At 38.3% G+C, this 18,390-nt stretch overlaps 1 protein-coding gene across 6 annotated transcripts in view; it reads left to right on the top strand.

Annotated features, from left to right (window-relative positions):
• Positions 1-18,390, top strand: part of LOC109481825 (soluble guanylate cyclase 88E-like) — a 72,612-nt gene that overhangs the window by 36,372 nt on the left and 17,850 nt on the right. For all 6 annotated transcript variants that reach the window (XM_019784436.1, XM_019784434.1, XM_019784437.1 and 3 more), the window contains 4 exons: positions 12,265-12,473; positions 14,085-14,205; positions 14,464-14,558; positions 16,997-17,096. In XM_019784436.1, coding sequence (XP_019639995.1) covers positions 12,265-12,473; positions 14,085-14,205; positions 14,464-14,558; positions 16,997-17,096 — 525 coding nt within the window. The remainder of the gene's footprint in view (positions 1-12,264; positions 12,474-14,084; positions 14,206-14,463; positions 14,559-16,996; positions 17,097-18,390) is intronic.

Genomic DNA, 18,390 nt, shown 5'->3' with positions numbered 1-18,390 from the left:
CACACTACACACACACACACACACACACACACACACACACACACACACACACACACACACACACACACATACACACACAGACCAAAAACAATTTAACAATATATGTCTGAAAAATCCCGCTGCAAGCGACAAAGGAGTAATCTAATTCTCCAGTGACCCATATATTCAGCATATACGGTGTGAATCATGGTGTCCCGGCGGTACCTACCATTAGAGCTGACCTCTGCACAGATTTCAGCCCTCTTTAACCTCTTTGTACCCTGGGTGAAACCCTTTTCTCAGAACCTCTAAGAACTAATGGCGCTGTAGATCACGCGTGAAGTCATTCATTAGGCCTAGGGGAAGTGGCTTATCAAGAGCAAAACACGCCTTAGAGAAGAGAGGTCGCACGAACAACGTTATTCTTGCTGCGGAGTGTAATTAGCCTCTAGTGTGGAATAGCCACAACATACATGCCCACAAGAAGTGGCAAGTTGAATGAATCTTTGATTGCATGTTCATATGCCCATGGGGTTAAATGCATAATACATCAGTGTGTGATGTTACATGTACATCATACTGAGTAACATGATACATAGGATACAAGGATAACAGTATAACGTAAAAGTCTTAACAACTACTAGAGAATAAACTAATCTAGGCCTTGAAGATTTCTTCTCTCTTTTTAAAGCAATTGGAGATAAAGCAATTGGAGATAAAGCAATTGGAGATAAAGTAAAAGGATTGATAAATTGAATGATCTGTCACTCATAAGAGTTACTCATGACAATCAACTGGATATGATTTCGGAAACTGTCAGACGCTTCAGGTAGCATCCACTACCTTCGTCTTGACACTAGTCATTCAAGCCAAAAGAAGTCAATATCACTGACGAAAGGTATTGGATATACTACCTTAAACTTCTGTTTCCAAAATCTTTTCAGGTTGCTTGAGTAAGTATTTTGGTGGATTATTAAAAAATGTTCCACCGAGTGTCAATTGGCGTATCTTATAACCTGGATGCCTAACCTTCATTGACGTGTAAATCTGTTAGCGGTGAGCCTATTAAGGTATCACTTAAGCCCTGTCACTGTCACACATCCACGACCCCCCCCCCCGTGTTTGTTTCCGAACACCAGCCGACCACGTTCGGCTGACATTCGGGAGCACCCTGACTAGAATTAGGTCACGCCTAGCTCTCTACAAAAATTGAAACGAATTTGGGTTTAATTTGAGTAAAATTTGATCCCTACTGTTGAACAACGTTACCAACCAACCAACCAACCAGCCAGCCAGTAAGCCAGCCATCCAATCAATCAATCAATCAATCAATCAATCAATCAATCAATCAATCAATCAATCAATCAATCAATCAATCAATCAATCAATCAATCAATCAATCAATCAACTTCACATTTTATATCCGAAAATACCTTCATCAGGTTGGTTATGTATAGGATACAAGAATTTTCTTCTACACAACCAAACTATTTACCTTGCTGACGTCAGAAACAACTGTGTGATAGACTGGGAGGGGGGCAGGGTCATAGATAGAGAAGACAACAGAGGAATTAAGATGGATTAACCCTCAACAGTACACCTTCCCGGACTGATTAATCTGTACACCTGGGGTCCGCGCGGACCCCAGAGCAGTTTTTTGCTAATTTTTAGAAATTATCAACATGCTACCAGCTCAATTGTTTTGCAAACTGATGTGGGAACCTCTGTGTCCACATTACATACAAAAATCATACATTTTGAACTTTTTCTATTTCTTGGTGAAGAAAAGAAGACAAGAAGAAATACCCGATTTTTAAACCCATTTCAGTCTGAAGGGGCTTTTGAGGCCCAACTTTGATCTCAGATAGCCGCTGAACGGCTTGCGCTAGAAGTATCAAATTTGGAGACCTTTCCTAAAATGTCTCTGGAAAAAAGTTCATATTAGTTTAATACTAGTAAGTTGATGTTTTTTTGTGTTGCCATGGCAACGGGTTTCTAGCAGGCAGTTTTTTTGAAAATAGAAGTAATTTTGGTTTAAACATTAAAATTTTCTGAGTTTTATATTAAATTACACTTCTTTTCCAACATTAATAACATCTTACATAATTAAATATAAGTTAAATCATTTAATATGCATAGAATATGCTAATTTGATGACGTCATTGGTCAAAATCCAATATGGCGGACTATATTATTAGCTCTGACGTCATATGACGTCATAATTACACCAAAGTTATTAAAATTTAATTCTTTTACTACACCATTCTCTGAAAACTTGGTAGACATACTATGAGTGCATAAAAACATATAAAAACGGAAATAAGGTAATGTATAAGAACGACAGTATATCCATTATGATCGAAAGCCGGCTGGGGTCCGCGCGGACCCCAAAAGAAAATCAGATATAATTTTTTTATAAATGGTAGAAACGGAGTTTTCTGCACTGTATTGAGAGACAACTTTGTGGGTGACAATTACCTAAAATTTCGGAAAAAAATCTTCAGAAACAAAAAAGATATTACAGAATATATAGTGCTGGGGTCCGCGCGGACCCCAGGTGTACTGTTTAGGGTTAAAGAAGCAGTCTGGATTAGGAAGTCGACCCCAGTGATGAACCGGGACGAGAGGGGGGGGATACAAGCTCAGCCACGTTCGGTAAATAGTTTAGTAGAAGAAAATGTATTAGAAAATTCTTGCATCCTGCACATTTTATAGTCCGTATCTCGGGCGAGTATTTATTGAGTCGGAGAAAGAGGTTTGGAAGTGGCAAAATAAGTCTACTGAGAAGACACCATCGATTTAGCGGAGTCCTTAGCGGACAATTTCAGGAGAGCTCAGCACGTCATGACTCCCAACACGGTGAGCGGAATCTGCTTAGACGATCTCGAATGGAACATTTTATCATCCACAGACGACAGTTGATCATGTCGGGTACGTCAAATATTTTGATTGAAAACCTTCAAGGATCAACATGATCTGGTTAACCTGCTTTCTTCGCTGAAGTGATTAAATCAGATACTCTGTTGCGTCGGTTGAAAGGATGACAAAGAAGAACATTTCCGGGAGGAGCATAATAAATGCACGTCCGCGTTAGCTTAGGGGATTAAAACACAAGCTCACAGGGACAGCTTACACCTAATGTAGGTCAGGTAATTAAGTACGTAATTAATGTTGTTGACTTACGAAATAGGCCATATGTTTTATCTCACATCCTCATATCCTTGTATACTGCCAAAAGCAGTATTTGCATTGACAAAGGGCCAAAAGCATGCAATATGGAATAGAAAGGAAAATAAGTCAGGCGATTCGAAATAAATTTTGGATGGAATCCACCCCCGTGTTCAATTAGTTCTTATCTAGGAAGAAGCATGGGAAAACCCATGGGAACTTTATTAAACCAGATTTAATGTCAAACGGTGTGGAGTCAGTCAGACGCTTCTGCTTGTTAAAGGGACAATATGTAATATTTTTGCACTAAAATTGAAGAAATCATTGAAAGAAATATGTGATCGCATGCGCAATTTATATCCACTTTTCAACATATTTTTTAAGTATTTCACGTTTCTAACATTTATGGTTGGCGCTAAAACAGTCCAAGCAAAAGGCACAGTTTTTGGTGCCACCACAAACTACCAAACGTAAACAAACTACCAAACGTAAACAAACATGGCTGACATCTGTTTTCCATTTCAAGCTTTTATACATACACTCATAAGGTATTGTGGCACCTCCACTTCCTGAATAGTACTTACATGCAATTGAGTAGGGTTCATTCAATTTTTTGTATCGTTTTATAATGTTTCATAATACAGCTTTGAAACATTACTAGTAGCTGAGATACCAAAGGCAAGACTGTTCAATCGCGGGGTAAAGTATGACAAGGTGTCAGTCAGGTTAAAAACAAACATCTCATTGGCACTACAGGTTCATGGGGGTTCACGATTATGTTATATTATCACAGTTATTGTAAACAATGCGGCATTTCGATAATATACTCGATCGAAATTAATTCCATTGTGCATCATACTCCAACTTTCCGAAATTCAAATCAGGTTAACTCCAATTTTGGTTGCTCAAAGGTATTTATTCAGTGATTGCCTTCTAGTATAAATGGCTCCTTACCCTTACGCATGTCATTCCCTTGCATTGAGTCACTGGAAGATATAATATATTCAGATGATATGCACCAATGAGTCCAATACAGGACTACTACATGCTATTAGAGAAAGAATGGGAAATTTGAGTCTCAATCCTCTCATGTCATAAGCCTTATTACTCTCTGACATGCCAAATGCAACAGTCTCATCAAAGCTTAATTACTCATTACCTGCGATGCGCGGGGCGTCCCAGTGGTGGAAACACGTAATTTAGAGGAAATTGCTTCACAGGCACCCCCCTGATGATGTCACTACCATTACCCAACTAACGGCTTATATACCGCAAGTTTAACCACAGGTCATTTACCAGTGCTCGAAAGTCATTTTTAGGAATAGGTGCACTGGTGCACTTAACCTAAAAAAATTGGATGCACATTTTTGGGGGGTGGTAGTGCGCCATAAAAGATAAAGTAAGTATAAAGTCAGCAAAAACTAATTATGCCTCATTTCTAAAGAAAAGTAATATTTTAGTTAAGGTTTTGTTATTTGTTTAGGTTTTATATTTTTTACACTTAGATGTTACGAATATGCTGTATACCACAATAAATGCAACATCTTCACATGCGTAAACCAACGAAAATATTTGAGTGCACTAGTACTGGTGCACCCACAGAAAAGAAGTTGGGTGCACAGCTCCACATTTGGATGCACTTAGGTATTTCGAGCCCAAGTGCACCCAAGTGTGAATGTGCCGGAAAGGTTTACATACTACCTAGGTACGAGGTGCTTTTACTGCATTGTGTTTGACAGGATCAATTTGTCTCGTCTTACTTTTACATCCAATTAGTGCCAATATATTTCTGATAGATTGCTGACCTTGGTGTAGGGTACGTTTGAACACATTCATACACAGGCTACAATTCGGTAAAACAAAGGGGACAGATAGACCTTTGCGTTTACATTAATGGCATTTCACAGATTACGTTGCAATTTCACAGTCGTTATCGCCGTTGAGAACAATTTCGTTGAAAGAGATAGGCATAGTTTCTTTACGGCATTACAACATTCAAGACCTATGCGTTTACATTTAGGCATTTCACAGATTACATTGCAATCTAATACTAGTAATCGTTTAAATATCGGAGTTGAGAAGAACTTTGTTAGATAGGCATACTTATAACAAGGCAACCCATTCAACATGTATATGTCTATCACTCATACAACATTCAAGACCTATGCGTTTACATTTAGGCATTTCACAGATTACATTGCAATCTAATACTAGTAATCGTTTAAATATCGGAGTTGAGAAGAACTTTGTTAGATAGGCATACTTATAACAAGGCAACCCATTCAACATGTATATGTCTATCACTCATGTGTTGATATTGCACCTTTCATGTCTGGCAGTTCATTAAACAAATGGAAAATCGAGAGGCTCTATAAAAAGACCTTTGCATTCACATTTAGGCATTTTTTTCACAGATTACGTTGCAATTAAATAATAGTTATCGGAGTTGAGAACAACTTTGTTGAAAGAGATAGGCCTACTTACATAAAGGCAACCCATTCAAGCTGCATGTCTATCAGTCATGAGTAGATATTGCACCTTTCATGACTGGCGATTCATTAAACGAATGGACCATCGAGATGCTCTACAGAAAGACCTTTGTGTTTACATTTAGGCATTTCACAGGTTATGTTGCAATTTTGTAATCGTTATCGGAGATGAGAAGAAATTTGTTGAAAGAGATGGGCATACTTACAACAAGGCGAGCCCATTCAACCCGTATATGTCCATCACTCATGTGTTCATAGTGCACCTTTCATGTATGGCGATTCATTAAACAAATGGACTATCGAGAGGTTCTACAGATAGACTTTCGCGTTTAAATGTAGTAATTTCACAGATTACGCTGCAATTTCATAATCGTTATCAGAGTTAAGAAGAACTTTGTTGACAGAGATGGGTCTACTTACATAAAGGCAACCCATTCAAGCTGTATGTCTATCAGTCATGAGTTGATATTGCACCTTTCATGCCTTGCAGTTCATTATACAAATGGACTATCGAGAGGTTCTACAGAAAGACCTTTGTGTTTACATTTAGGCATGTCACAGATTACGTTACAATTCTATAGTCGCTATCAGAGTTGAGAACAACTTTGTTGAAAGAGATTGTCATAGTTTGCCTACGGTATTAAAGCATGTTAACCCGTATATGCCTATCACTCATATTGATATTGCACCTTTCATGTCTGGCAGTTCTTTAACAAATGGACTATCGAGAGGCTCTACAAAAAGATCTTTGCGTTTACATTTAGACACTCAGGCATTTCACAGATTACGCTGCAATTTAATAATAGTTATCGGAGTTGAGAAGAACTTTGTTGAAAGAGATGGGCATAGTTTGTCTTCGGTAGTACAACAAGCCAACCTATGCCATTCAAGCTGTATGTCTATCACTCATGTGCTGATATCGCACCTTTCATGTCTGGCAGTTCATTAAACAAATGGACTATCGAGAGGTTTACATGTAGGCATTTCACAGATTACGTTGCAATTTCATAATCGTTATCGGAGTCGAAGAACTTTGTTGAAAGAGCCTACTTACAACAAGGAAACCCATTCAACCCTTATTTGTCTATCACGCATGTGTTAATATCGCAAATTTCATGTCTGACAGTTCATTAAACAAATGGACTATCGAGAGGTTTACATGTAGGCATTTCACAGATTACGTTGCAATTTTTAAATTGCAACGTAAGAAAATAATCGTTATCGGAGTTGGGAACAACTTCGTTGAAAGAGATGGGCATAGTTTGCCTACGGTAATCAATCTTTTTTTTATTCATCGACACATAACAATACACTAACAAGGACCGTGTGGCGCTGCACTCAAGTTTTTAAAATCATTTTTTAAAAACAGCACCACACAACAAAATGCAATAAATATATAAACACAGTGAGTTGACATTAGATAATACTAATGCTAACAAATCTGATAGAACATGATGACTTCTACGAACTTCTAGGGCTGATTGATGAAAGAAAATGTCTCCGTCGACAATCTGATCCAGAAACACAAGGAGTACATATTGACCTCCTATATCTGATCGGCGAAAGCACAACACAATCGCCAATCAGAGCTAGAAGGGTGTCTGGAACGTTCATTAAACAAATTAACTATCGAGAGTTTCCATCAGCATCCCCCACGCCAGTACTCTACACGGGCGTTTTTTCACGGGTAGCCAAAGACACGATTGATGCCCACTGACCCATACAGAGCACCCTTTATACCGTACCAAGCCTGCAGCCCAGGGGCGTACTTGTGCCGTAATTGCGTTTTTAACCAAAACGCTGTGGACTGCAGATTGCTATCGCAGTGATCAGAAGAGGATAACCTTGCTCCGCATCATTCATGTCAGGACAGAGCGTGATAACATCTATGCATTTAACAGGAGATGTTTGACTTTTATGAGGTTGTTAAGCTGCAGGGAAGGTTTTAAAGAAATACGACCTTTCATTGCTTATATAACAGAACCTTCACCCTTGCCACCGTTGAGACAGATGTGTCGAAGTTATGCTCCCATGTTTTCCGCTGCCCACGCTGTAGTTACGGCAGTTCATGAGTAAAGAGCTGGATTCAAAGGCCATCAAAGGCCTAGTGAAGCTTTAAAAGCATCCAATGCGAAACTGGTATATTTCTGAATAAGGCAATCTTTGTGATATTGACACATATGATTAGCACATTTGAGCCAGAATTTCATACCTTGGGCTTTTAAAACTCCAGAAACAAACCCCAAGATGAGTCCTTTAATGTTCTGGAAGGTACCCTAAAAATCAGTCCAAGGCCCTTCCAGTAACCATTTTCCGTCAGAGTTTTCGGAATTTTTTTCCTCAATGAGGGTCAATATGCAATGTGATTGTGTGGTTTAAACTCAGTATGTAAAAAACTGACTAGAATATTGGCTTTGAAAAATCGGGTCCCCAAGCCCTAAAAACTGCACTGAATGCCTTTAATATCAACACCGACTATAAGTTGAAACCTATAAGTTAAAAAGATCCCCCCTCCCAAAAAAAAACGAAAATAGTCCGTCTATGTGTTCTAATGTCCAACGACTGTTTGTCTGAAATTGGCAGATAACATACGGGTGGAGTTGGTCCGCTTAAGGAGTAAAGTTTGCTACGTTATCTGTCTATAGGATCAATTTCAAGCTTGGTAGAAGCGAGAAATATTCTGTACACCGACTGTAAGTTGAAAACTTTAAGTTGAAAAGATCTCTCCGCAAATAGTCTACTTTGGCAAGTGTGTTCTAAAGTCCAACGACTGTTTGTCTACTATCTGTCTTGGATAAGACGTATCATCCTTTTGCTGCTGTGTGTGTCGTCTGGACGTGTTTTGTACGTAGATAGGGTGATTTCACAGACGCGGAGCGTCAGATGGCCAGCGTGTCTGGCGCCGAAGATAGCAATTCTCCATCCGACTAAAACCCTTGTAGTTATTCATTCTTGAAAGCAATTTTCCTGCATGTTGTCTATCTGTTATCTCCCCCAACCAAGGAGGTTGTGAGTTTGGTCCAGTTTGTTGTATTTCCCTTGTTAGCTGTGGTCTTGATCAGATATCAGTTAAAGTCTACTTACAACTAACTCAGACATAGATAGAAGACGTTAGTAATCACTTCTACCTCTATTTGTTTGAAGTACACGACCGTCAAATCGATTGAGGAGTCACAACACTAGTGATGTATTCGTATACATTGGGTAATGGGTGCACTGTACTAATCACTCCAATATTGTTGCTATGCGTGTACGTGCGTGGTAGGCGATATGAAGTGTAAAGCCACATTGTCCTTGTTTTTTTTAATTGCAGTTAGTATCAATTTCAGAGAGATCCCCTCATCCAGAATTTTTTTGTCGCCCTGAAGTTGCATTGAATGCCTTTAACATCGTCGTCTCATCTCAAAGTCTTAGACCCTCCCAAGGACGAACGTGACGTCGTCTTTAAGACACACTTCAGACTAATCTGATTTGTCACTCCGGGTGGTCGGACAGAGCCGCTTTTTGTCTCTTCATCCTGCAGAAATCCTAAAGCTCCCTTCTAATGTACCATTCACTGTCGTCGTGTTAGTGTGACTTGCTGCATGCAAGCACCGTCAGTCTTGTAGAAAACGTGCACTTCGTATCCACTCACGTATGGAACACATTCAAGTATGTAATCTGGATATATGATTTTTAAATGTAAACATTACGTTTACCCCATTTTTTACCAACAAATCGAATTTTAAGGCTCATAACTTATCGTGGGAATGGCATATCAAAACAAAGTTAACATTTTTGTAATCATTGGTTCCTGTTGTATCAGTCAATTAAGTTCCATTTAAAATATTAATATTTGATTATCTGCCACTCCCCTTTGCATTATAAGAAGAAAGAACGTGATCTATATGGGGTCAAAGTTCAAGGTCAGATAGCAAGGTCAAAGCTAGTACACTGCGACAGCTATGAATATTAAAGTATATTCCGCAGACGCCCTACTTTTTATAAACTATAATGAGAATTTGCCACCCTCAGGTGCTACCCATATATGAATATTGAGCCCATGGACTAATAGTAACGACAGCATAACTAATTCCTTTTACGAATTTTTCATGTCATTTATTCACTAAGCAACTAAGTTTTAATCAAATCAGTAAATTGCAACCTCTAGCATGGAATTTTACAACTATATGCAGTTTTTGTAATGAAAATGATTTTTTCATCCTTGAAAAGTTAAAATCTAATCAACTTTTGCAGATCACTTTACTTGAGTGTGGGAGGAGCGGCCAACAATGGATATTCATTGGTATCTTTTTTATGGGTGGTTATGGAAAACGGGGAGTATGAAAGTCTTTATTTCTATATATGCTCGTGGAGGCAAGGCTTGTTTTTAATACCAATTAAGACCTGCAATATGCTTATGGGGTGGACCATTATATTTATCAATGTTCTTTGAGCGAGCTTTGCGGACCCTATATTACTTAACCCTACCTAGACCGGGGGGGGGGGCTAAAAGTGCCCGCGGCAACTTTGATGTCACCTAGCGTCTGAACGGCTAGCCGTAAAACGACCAAACTTGGTGACTTTTCCTAAAATATTGTTGGCAACAATTCTCTATCATTGGAATAAGATAATAATTTTTTGTGTTGCCATGGCAACGGGTTTCTGACAGGCATTTTTTGCTAAATTTAGTACTTTTTGTTTCAACAATAGAATTTTATGGGTTTTATGTCAAGTTACTCATGGTTTCTAATATTAATAACATCCCATATAATTTCATGTAAATTTTATCATTAAATATGCATAATTTATGCTAATTTGATGACGTCATTGGCCAAAATCCAAGATGGCGGACCATATCATTAGAACAGGTATATACGGGTTATTTTCATTAAAATTTCATCAATACTTCCATTTCTTTTTACAAAAAAGGTTTGAATGAAGGTGTTTAGTATGTTTACAATGTATTTTAGGCTTTATCATGAAAAAAAACTATTTTTGAAAATTCAAGATTGATGATCCAAGATGGCGGATATCTTAAATATGCATGACGTCATTTTATGACGTCACCGGTGTTGCTATGGGCAACATAAGACTTAGTACACACTAATATTCTGTCATAAACACTTTTGGTAAAGTTATGTTGTATACCAGGGAGGTTTTCAGGGAAAAACCTATTTAGACGGTTTTGGCCAATAAAATCACATTAATGACGTCATAATGACGTCATATTACGTCATAACGACATAAAAATTGTAGATATGATAAATTTTTACTAGTACACCATTCTCTGAAAATTTGGTGGTCATACGACATACCGTTCGCGAGTTCTTAGGGGGGGGTCAAAAGAGCCCCCCCCCCGGTCCCCCCATGTCAAAAAAAGCCCGGTCTAGGTAGGGTTAAACAGTATCCTTTTCCGGGTTAGTAACCGTAAATGATATTTCTCTTCACCATGTGGTCGAAGTTACCAGTGATTGACTTAATTAATGTATTTTGCCAGTAGCTATACAGTGTTCGCCCAAAGCCCCAAAGTTCCCTTATTATATTAGTCTTTCATAAATTTTCCGCTGGTAAAGGCAGTGCCTAGACGATGCAGGGCTAATTCCCGTCCTTGGCAGACGCTCGTATCTTGTTATTTCGTTATTTTGAGTAACAGACGTGTGAACCAGCTGCCGGGCATACTCCTACGCTCGCCTTGTTATCATCTACACTATAATACATTATTCCATGATGAAAGGCATCCAAATGCAATTTCAGGGTGGAAAACCTGGTTTTTGAAAGCAGATTTTATGGTCATTCTTTTGATAAAGTATGAAATAGTATTAGTATAGTGTCATTAAAATATTAAAGGTGAATCAATCCTATTCCATAGCATCTGTGAGGTCAAAATACGATGTCACCGACGGAAAATGTTTGTTTGAGTTCGATATGTATCTTAGGCTGGGTCTAGCTGTTTATGTGCGATACCCAACTTCAAACGCTTCAAGTATACATAATATAATTACAGCGAAAATGTACAGCAATTGTCAATATCAGACAGATTTCCTCAACCGACATGCAGAATATTTTTTGTTGAAATGTCAGTATTTTGCTTATTATGTTTCATTTATTACTTATGATGTCATTTATTATCACCATATCATCGTTTGTATGGTTTGCTCATCATGCATACGGGCCTATGGCGTTTTTAACATCGTTATTACACGTTTAGTTTTGCGGATTAAATGAATGAAATTATCTTAGTTCTAAACATATTCGAGCGTTTGTTGTGGAGACTTTATCATTAGGGGCATCATAACACTCAAGCTTTTCGCATTCCCCACTTCGTCGTGTGTACCTACTATACAGAATACAGAGATACAGATTTCATAATGTTCAATGTTCAGTTTGTATCATGCATTTGTATTGTGTTTGAATACTTAGATAAAAGAAGTCATAATGTTAAAAAGTTTTGAAATACATTTTAAAATACATCTTCAGGTTTACGAGTAACGTGAGATTTTGTAGTATGCATTTTCATATTTTCTGTAATAACTTTTCTTTAAAATCTTTAAAATCATCCTCAGGTTTACACGGAACATGAGATTTTGTGCATTTTTTGTATTGTTTGAATTCATGAATAAAACGTTTTTTCAAAAATCCTCCCCAGGTTTACGGGGAGCATGAGATCCCGAAGATCGCCCGTGCGGCGGCCGAGGTGACGGGTGTGGACCTGCCCGACCTGATGGACGCGTTCGGCGTGACGTTCGTCAGCTTCGTGGGACAGTACGGCTACGACAGGATACTCAGGGTGCTGGGCAGACATGTCCGAGACTTTCTCAACGGGCTGGACAATCTACACGAGTATCTACGGTTCAGGTAAGGACATAGTCTAAAATTCACATATTGGTACCATCTGAGGTGGCAAATTCTTCTTATTTTTATAAAGTATTTTTATTCACATACATTTATTGAGTATTAAGCAATATAACACATTCTACTCAAAAACATAATGACAAAATACGTTCATAATTACAAAGTGGATAAAAGAAAAATGAGTATAAACAAGACAAGATGGTGATCTATCAATGACGAGAATCTAGTACCTGAACTACATTAAAGACATTTACCTCGCTATCTGACCTTGAACTTTCACCCCATAGGGACCACGTATTTTATAATGCAAAGGGGAGTGGCAAATAATTAAATATGGATATTTTTCAGTGTAGACTAAATGGACTCGTAAAGAGGGAACCAAGGATTACAAAATTGTTATCGGTCACAATTCCCAACCCGGGGCCTGGCCTGACAGTTACTAAAACGAAAAGTACGATGTAAAAACAGCCACACAAAAACGCCTGAATAGTGTTTTGATTAACACAAGTACAGTCGTCTGTGGCATTTGATCACTTTCATATTTGATAAAACTTCATACATTCGACATTACACAGACGGTATATTGTTGATCTACTGTAGTGGACGAAGCACATTTACGAACTCATCACTTGCCACAACACTTGCACTGTGTGTTCTGGCATAGGGCCATGGACGACATCCAGCTAGATAGACCCTGCCAATTGATCGTCACATTCTAACAATAGCTACTATCACAGTGCTCGTTCAGCTACATCGACAGGCTTCCTCTCTGGTTAAATTGTGTCTGATGCGATTTCCACACGCAGTACTTAGGGATGACTACACAAGGAGTTCACCTCTTTCTAGAGAGCATTTCTAACACTGCATGAAAGGGCCACTGTAAGAAATTTAAATCCTTAAGCATAGTATACAAAATATTATTTTTTCACTCAAGTGAACATTTACGTATCTTTGCTTAAAAATTGCAATTCTTGTAGTGGGCAAACAGGACTTGATAAGATTTTGCAGATTCATGAGAAGGTGCTACATTTGCTGATGGATACATGTGTATGATATTGAACATCGTGGCATACCAGGGATATTGACAGCAATGTATACGTATTTAGCTTTGAACTTAAAAGACTTTTGAAGTATCAATAAGGAGAAAGGAAATGGCCTCTTCGTGTCTCTGTCTCTTTTTATTCCCATCTATCTGTCTGTCCGCCTCTCTCTCTCCCTCTATCTCTCTCAACAAGAAAATTAGAACTAAAAAGGCAACGTTTACATAGCAAATGCATAATGTTTACCTTTACATGGTAACGCCTAAAAAACTACTCTTCTGTTTATAGTTAATCATATTCATATACTGTGTACTATATGGTGACAATAATCCAACTCTGACTTGCAACACGCAACATAATGTAACCCAACACCACAGGTTGTCTGCTACAGCACCAGTTACCATGGTGACAGCCGTCTGGCCCAGGTCATTAACCTTGTGTGTTTGAAAGGAACGGCGGTGACAATTTCTGACACAAAAGTTTTGGTAAATAGTGCTCTTTAACACGATGGGCAGTGCCATGATACTGACACCAGCACTACTACAAGTCCTAATACTGGTCTCGCTGTTTCCAGCTACCCAAAGTTGCAGCCTCCAAGCTTCTTCTGTGAAGAGGAATCGTCCATGGGGCTGACTCTACATTATAGGAGCAGGAGGCGGGGTTTCGTGCACTATGTCAAAGGTCAACTCAGACAAGTAAGTCCACAGAGCCAGGCGGCAGTAAAAATTATATAAGATTTTGTTTAATCTGATAGAAATTCCATTGCAAGTTATTGCCCGGGGGCTAATTGTAGATACAAATAACTTGAAAAAAAAAACATATTACAATAAGATAAAATAAAATAGAATAAAGAAAAACAGGAGGAACAACGGATAACAATATAACATGTAACTACTTTTACTATTTTTGATACTCATCTTTTTCTAACTTATTGAGTTTGACGTTTTCTACAGGTCGGTTTCCTGTTTTATCAAACAGAGATAAACGTGGAGGTTATAAGGGAGACTGACCATGTACACGCTGAAGGGCTCACACACGTCATTTTCAGGTTAGCTGTTTCTGCTTATTAATGTATTAATAACGAAAGTCAATTGCTAATTCATTGATAATTGCAAGAACATAATAAAATAATAAACAGTAAAAATGATCAGATACTAATGCTAATTTTGAGTTAGTTTTTGATGGGTTTGATTTCTTCTCTGAGAGCAGTGGAGTATTAAATGCCTGGCGTTTTGCGAGGTGTATGAATTAAGAGGTGTTAAAAGAAATGCATTTTTTGTTGGCTGGAAAGGTAAACATTTTGGTGACCATTTCAAATAACTTATCTCTTTCGGTGCTATAACGAGGGCAAATAAAGTGTATTTCATCCTCCACTGCATTTACTGTACAACATTTACATAATTCTATCGTTAACTGATAATTGTACTTTTCTATCTCTAATGTATGTGCGCTAACTCTAAGCTTACATATGGGTGATCTTACGTCCAAGTCTTTGAAGAGCGCTCTATGGTGTACACAGGTTTGAGGTGTCTATAAAATCTTAGCTTACAGAGAGATAAAATACAATGGTTGAGTTTACTGGTCCCAAAACAGCTATCTGGTAAAACCCCATGGTCGGGCCATCTGTTGCATGTGCCCTTTCCGTTTCGGGTCACAGGACCCAGGGTGTTTGTACACGTATATCTCCTAAACAGGTTACAACCTGCCTAGATGGAGAACACGCTGTTTTTATCATGTTTCTTTTTCTAAAACTCTATTCAGCAAATTTCTTTCCTGGTTAGTTCTATACCCTTTAAAGGCCACTGAGTGTTTCAGTGTACCCATGCATAAAGCTTAAGAAAAAATATACTTGTGGAAATGCTAGAGAGTCCAACGGCATAAAAAATAGTAGATGTGCATGCATGCATGGGCACACACCTTGCGCTGGGAATACACGTATGCATCGGACACAGTATTCCCCTGGGGATTTATGCACTTTCCATCTATATCGTGTGCTAAATGGAGGAAACAAAGAAGGCGCCTGCCTGCATGTGAATTAACAAGACCCGTGCTTTACCTACAGCCCCTTTTTGAGTCAGAAATTACAAGTAAGATATAAGCAAATGCGTTTGACAATCATCACTGTTAAAAAATAGAAACTATTATCTGGTAACCAAAAGAGCTTTAATCGGCGTGACAATTCATTCACATTTTGAAATTCGTTTTTCTTTCACAGACGGGTATTTTTAAGTCACTTGATACAATTTTTCGTAGTATAAAATACAAGCACATTCTAAGCAAAGTAATAAGATGATCATAACATAGTTAGAGAGCTTGTTCCAACACACGGAAAGAACTCACCATAAATTTTCGGTTGATCTCGTCAACGTTCGTCAGATGTGTGATCATTGAGTGATCAGCGATTGCATCACACATCTCACGAACGTTGACGGGACCAATCGAAAATTTATGGTGAGTTCTTTCCTTGTGTTGGAACAAGCCTAAACTTTCTAACTATTCTACCAACACAGAAACCAGCTTTCATTCGAATGATGATAAGATTCTTAGATTAGATGATACAGTACTTTATACTAGTTGCTCTTCGAATGGAATAATATCAACACTTTGAAAAAGTAGTGTCAAAATTTATGTTTACATGCTGTGCTTACTCCGTTAAAGACTGCGACTCATAAATCAGAGTTCATACATGTTTTCTCCCTTTTACTTTGAGACATATGTTTACGAGCTTTTTAATATACCTTTAAGCAAGTAAACGTAAATTTGACTGGTCACGAAAAGATGACGGCCTATTCACAGAGTCAATCAGATTTCGCTCAGACTTTGCTTAGAATGTGTTTGTAAGATGTACCTTTGTCATTGCATAACGGTGCTAGCCATAGAAGAGCAGCACTTTATGATACATATTGATCAGAATGTCGATTTGCTCCCTCAGACAAGGCGTACGTGTGATAGTGAGGATGCTTTTAAAAGCCGTTCCAGGAGAAATGCAAATCTCGTCGGGAATCTTTTAAGTCCCTTCACTTCAGGATTTAATTTTACGAGTGCTCGCCTTCGCCAAAACATCAGCTCCTGAAGGAGATTTCACGCAGCATTAGGCGAGATAGATCTAGTAGAACGGACTCCTAAATGGACTCCCACGCAAAAAGATATGAAGGACCCTGTTTTGCTGAAGACTCCCTTGAAACTCAAAAATGAACTGTCTGTCGTGACTGTTGCTATGTACGTCACTGGCTTAAGCAAAGAGCTAAGTACTTACAACAAATGCTTGGTGTACATTTGCAGGCTCTACATTTTGTACTACAAGGTAATTTGTCATATTAAAGTAATAATTATCTTTACGCACGCACACACGTACGCAACGAATGGCTATAAATTACATATTCCACGTAAAGACATTTGTTTTATAGTGTACTTATTTTCTTAACAGCTTAAATGACTGAAATGATGCTAAGAAGAGGTAACATTTGTTTCCCTTGTTTCTTACAGATTACATTTCAACAACAAGGCGTTTAGAATTAATCGGCATCATTTAGGAAACGCCTGCACAGACAATCTTCTTCCTGTTAGGAGCGACGTCTTCTTTGAGGTACAGAAACATACCATGTGTCATCTATTAACTTATGGCTAGTCACTTAAGGCCAAACCAAGTAATTATCATGGATGAGGTCCTCTGGAGATCCTAAATCTACTTCAAGGGCGCGAAAAAAAATACAAGAAAAAAAACAAGATGCCTAGATGTGAAATATACCAAGGGACGACAAACGTTACGATATACATTGAATGAGAGATCACAGTGTAACGACCAACAAGTCATTTATTCGTCATGGAAACAGCAATGAATCAGTGGAACAACAGCTGTCTTATTGCTTTGTTTCTTTCCTTTCATCACATCTTCCAATCTTGTGATTTTCTGTACTGTGGTGACTCTTTGGTCATAGTTACAGGGATTGTAAATTCTTGATTTTTCTGGTAACAGGCCAAAACTAATGCACGCGCGGACGTCATCCATAAATATTACTTCGTATGGCCTAAGCATATCTGTTTATGCTAAGGTCACAATTCCCAGTCCTGTTTGTGGAAACGAGAAGTGTGACATAGGAACCAACAAAAACATACAAAAATTTGACAGCCTAATCATGAGTGTTATTTGTGCATATTCGTTATATGAAATATTTTTTTTTTTGTAATTTAAACAGCCCGGCCGGGCCCCGGTTTGGAAATGTGACTTTAACATCAGACGGCGTGAAAGTGTGTAGATTTGAAGACTTTTTATCATAAGTACAATTCGTCTTAATCAGCAGCACACGGAAGAAGTGAGTAATGGAAAAGAAGTGAAAAATCACATTGATACAGTTAAACAAAACATAGGATGTTAAAAAAAAAACAAAAATCAAAATTTGAGCTGATTTTCCGACTCAATATTGGCCCTTCTCAATGATGGATAGCGTGGTCAGGGGTCAGGGACGAGCTTTCTAAGTCAGTGATTGAAAATCCTATTTCTCTTTCACACACAGGTTGTGCATACGCTTTACCTATTATAGTAGAGTGAAGGACATCGTAACATATTGCGTTTCATAACCTATCGGTGAGAATGTATTATTTAGGGGTTAGGGGTGAGCTTCCTTGAAGTTCGTAGTCGATTGAACACCGGTACCCCTTTTATTTATGACCGATAAGTTGTGCATACGATTTGCCTGTTATATTGTGTTTCATGACCTATCGGCAGGGGTGCCAAAGAATTAATCAGAATTTTACGGAATTCAGACGATCCTTACTGGAAACATATAAAGTTAACGGAATACATACGATCCATTACTAGAAACATACGAATTTTACGGAAACATACGATGCTTACTAATTTGGTGACTTGCGCCACGATC

This window comes from Branchiostoma belcheri, unplaced genomic scaffold, assembly GCF_001625305.1.
Source record: "Branchiostoma belcheri isolate BF01 breed outbred unplaced genomic scaffold, Haploidv18h27 scaffold58, whole genome shotgun sequence".
Classification (NCBI taxonomy): domain Eukaryota; kingdom Metazoa; phylum Chordata; class Leptocardii; order Amphioxiformes; family Branchiostomatidae; genus Branchiostoma; species Branchiostoma belcheri.
Note: the sequence above shows the minus strand (reverse complement) of the source record. Positions and strands in the feature narration are given on the sequence as shown.